General features: G+C 59.0%; 2 protein-coding genes across 2 annotated transcripts in view; one reads left to right on the top strand and one right to left on the bottom strand.

Annotated features, from left to right (window-relative positions):
* The window catches only part of patj (PATJ crumbs cell polarity complex component), an 86993-nt gene that overhangs the window by 79984 nt on the left and 3451 nt on the right, over positions 1-3558 (bottom strand). Inside the window, exons 2-6 of the mRNA XM_015014979.1 lie at positions 2897-2967; positions 2630-2808; positions 1100-1270; positions 886-1025; positions 635-824 (exon numbers count right to left, since the gene is read on the bottom strand). Of these exons, the coding sequence (XP_014870465.1) occupies positions 635-824; positions 886-1025; positions 1100-1270; positions 2630-2808; positions 2897-2918 (702 nt within the window). The 5' untranslated portion in view covers positions 2919-2967. The remainder of the gene's footprint in view (positions 1-634; positions 825-885; positions 1026-1099; positions 1271-2629; positions 2809-2896; positions 2968-3558) is intronic.
* tm2d1 (TM2 domain containing 1) overlaps positions 2932-3558 on the top strand; it is an 11704-nt gene continuing 11077 nt past the window's right edge. Inside the window, exon 1 of the mRNA XM_015014981.1 lies at positions 2932-3121. Within this exon, the coding sequence (XP_014870467.1) occupies positions 3066-3121 (56 nt within the window). The 5' untranslated portion in view covers positions 2932-3065. The remainder of the gene's footprint in view (positions 3122-3558) is intronic.

Genomic DNA, 3558 nt, shown 5'->3' with positions numbered 1-3558 from the left:
TAGCCACAGGTGTCACCCAAAGCCCCTGGTGGCCCCCAAGCCCCCTGGTTGCCCCCAAACCCCATGGTGGCCCCCAAAGCCCCCTGGTTGCCCCCAAAGCCCCTGGTGGCCCCCAAAGCCCCTGGTGGCCCCCAAGCCCCATGGTGGCCCCCAAAGCCCCTGGTGGCCCCCAAACCCAATGGTGGCCCCCAAAGCCCCCTGGTTGCCCCCAAAGCCCCTGGTGGCCCCAAAGCCCCCTGGTGGCCCCAAAGCCCCTGGTGGCCCCCAAGCCCCTAGATTAACCCTAAAGTGGGTCTGTGCGATGGCCAGCAGCGACTGAGAAATTATTTCCCGACATGGATCGCTCCTCCTCCTCTCAGCCTCTCAGCAGCGCCGACTTCATTTCCTCTGACTTTGAAGTCAGTCAAAGTCAGCAGCATCACAGATCCTCACAGACAGGAGGGCTCACTCTGTTGCAGAAATGTGGCATTAAAGACACCTCCAGGTGTGATGGGGCGCCTCCTACCAAACCCGCCTCGGTTCTGGGGAGGAGCCGGAACGACCAACACAGCAACTGACAGAACCCCTTCACCTGACCAGCAGAACCCACCAGAACTCATCAGAACCCAGCAGGACCCAGCTCCATTCCACTGACCCTGCCGACTGGCCCTTCAGCTGGACCTCCTGGTGCGACCCGGTCCCGGTCCCACTCCCGGGCCACCACTAGCTCCACGGTCTCGCCAGGTTGCTGCAGCAAGCTCAGCACCGCCTGGTGGTTCCGGCCCGGTTCCAGAGGACTGCCGTTGATCACCAGGATCTGGTCCTGCTCCTGAAGACGCCCGTCCCTGCAACAGAACCCAGGTCAGAACCAACCAGAACCACTCTTTGGGTCCGGGTGTGCCTCACCGGCCGGCGATTCCTCCCGGCTGGATGTGTTTGACGAAGACGCCGTGGCCGCCGCTTCCTGCCGGGTTCAGACCGACCACGCTGAACCCCAGGCCCCCTGAAGCGGGCCGGGTCAGAACGATCGGCTCGATCCGGCGGCCCTGCGAACAGAACCGGCTCAGTCCCGCGGCACACGTCGCCGTGACGACGACAACGCCACCGAGGCTGAACCTACCTTCGCCGCCTCCTGGATCCACTGCTGCAGGCGCTCCGTCAGGGGCGGAGCCTGAAGGGAGAGAGGCGACGAGCCATTGGTCAGGACGGAGGACGGGGCGGCGCTCATAATCAGCTGACCGCGTCTGGAGAAACTGAAGTCACTGCGAGCATCAGGAGGCAAGCTGCTGAGCTGGGGGGCGGAGGGGAGGAAGAGGAAGGAGGAGTGAGACTGTTGGGTACAGGTTTCATTAAATACTGATTTTCATCTTTTTCTGTTCTGGTGGAACCTGGTCGGTTGGATGGATGGATGGATGGATGGATGGATGGATGGATCATCCATGGTCATCCATCCATCCAACCATCCAGGATGGTTGGATGGATGGATGTTGGATGTTTCCTGAGACGTTCAGGGCCTCTTTTCAGGAAGTGCAGCACTGAGTTGCATCAGGACAGCGAGGACTTAGAAACAAGGCGTGGGGGTGGGGGGTGGACAGAGGCGGGGGGTAGAAGCAGAGGAAGGTTTGGAAGCGGAGCATCGATTTCCCCGAGGCGCTGCAGCTCCAGCAGCTGATGTATGAACGACCTCTCCTCTCTCGTTGTGAGGCGTATCGGTCTGCGGCTGATTGGGGCCGGGCTGACGGCGCAGGACCCAGCCGAGGCCGGGCCGTTACTCAGTCGGGACATTAGTGGCCCGTGCCTCCGTCGCCACGGTGACCTTCGCAGCACTTAGCATATGAAGGCGCCCGCTGTGGCTGCCATTACCTTAATTTGGCTGCAGGTTGTTTATTGTGAAGGCGGTGCCACAGTGGAATACAAATCAGGGCTGGTCACATGACCAGGGGGCGGGGCTACACCTGCCACTCCCAGGAGGAGGTCCTGATCCAACTGGAAACACACCAGAGTCAGACCAGCAGACCCGGCTGCTGAGATCAGAACCAAAGTTCAAATGGAAAACAACTGGAAAATAAAAACCAGACAGAAGCAGAAAAACTCCAGGAGCTGGAAGTTCCTACTCTGAGTGGAGCCCTGAAGTAATCGTGGCGACCGTTGACCCCCTGTTATCTGAACTTGAGGGGGCGCAGCGATTATGCAATCAGGTCGTCCAATCAGAGACCAGACCAGATGCTGATATTGTAATTCACGGTCTGGTCCCTCTGAGCCAATCAGATTGCAGCAGGGTCACTGTAAGGGTTTTAAGAAGTAAAAGCCTAAACTCACATCTGATTGGCTGAGCCAGCATGAAGCCAGGCTTCAGCTCAAGACGTCCTCACAGGCCCCGCCCCTTTTCTCCAGCTGGTGGGCGGGGCTTAGCTTCAGACCGACCGGGATGGAGGTCCAAAAGAATCACAGTGGTCTCTGAAGGACACATGACCACTGGGTCCGAAACCCAGAAGTCAGTGGGCGGAGCTTCAACTGATCTAGTGCTTCCTGATTGGTCTGAAGTGGAACAAGGAGAGCGGCTCGGCCAATCAGAGGCGCAGGATGTGAATAAACATTCACAGAACCTGGTTCTGTTCCAGGTTCTGTACGGGTTCCGGCCGTTTCTCACCTGCTGCTGCAGCTGGCGGACGGAGTGCTGCAGCGTCAGGACGCGGCCGAACAGCGGGCTCTGCAGCGCCTCCTTCAGGCTCCCCAGGGCGGCGCTCAGGCTCCACTCCTCCCTGTGGACCAGCCGGTTCTGGAGCCGGTCCAGAGCAGCCAGAACCTGCTGGCGCTCCGCCGACGACACTGAAACAGAAAGAGCGGCAGTACTCGACAGAACCGATGAGCTGACGTGAGAACCAGAATCGGAACCAGAACCGGAATCGGGACTCACCGACGGGGACGTTGTCCAACATGGCCGTCCTGGATCCGGGCGGCACGCAGAGTAACCGAGCCGACCAGAACCTGGAGCCACAGGGAGGAATCGGTCAGACTTAAATACTCAGGTTCTGATCTATAAACCGGGTCAGAACCATCACCAGGCTGAACAGCTACCTGCCTACATGCGCACGCGCACTGCGAGTCTGACAGTTTCTGCGTTCAGGTGGTACATCTGCAGGTAAGAGTCCAAAGCGAACCGAACCGAGCCGGGTTTACTTGTAAGACTGACAACCCAGTTCACAGAAAAGAACTTCGCAGAACCGAACCGGGTCACACACCGGAGCTCACCTGGGAGGAACCAGGAAGTGAGACAGCGCGGTTCCGATGGGCGCTGTTCGGCAGTTTAATGAGCTAAAACCGGTACCGTCCAGGTTCTGGAGCCACCGGAACTGTTCCGAGAGGTCCAGCTGGACTTCCTGCAGGTGAGGCAGGTGCGGCCAAACTTCCCTGACAGGTGAGAGAAAACCTGCTGAAACTGGTTTAAACGGCCGAACCTGAACGCAGCTTAGTTCAGCGCGAGGAGAACCATGAGGTTCTATTCAGCCGAACCCCCCCCCCCCCCACATCCACAGAAAAAAACAAACCCCAAACCACCCCATACCTCCCGCTACTTAA

Source organism: Poecilia latipinna, unplaced genomic scaffold (assembly GCF_001443285.1).
Source record: "Poecilia latipinna isolate Pla-1442-1.1 unplaced genomic scaffold, P_latipinna-1.0 Scaffold1870, whole genome shotgun sequence".
NCBI classification, from domain to species: Eukaryota; Metazoa; Chordata; class Actinopteri; order Cyprinodontiformes; family Poeciliidae; genus Poecilia; species Poecilia latipinna.
Note: the sequence above shows the minus strand (reverse complement) of the source record. Positions and strands in the feature narration are given on the sequence as shown.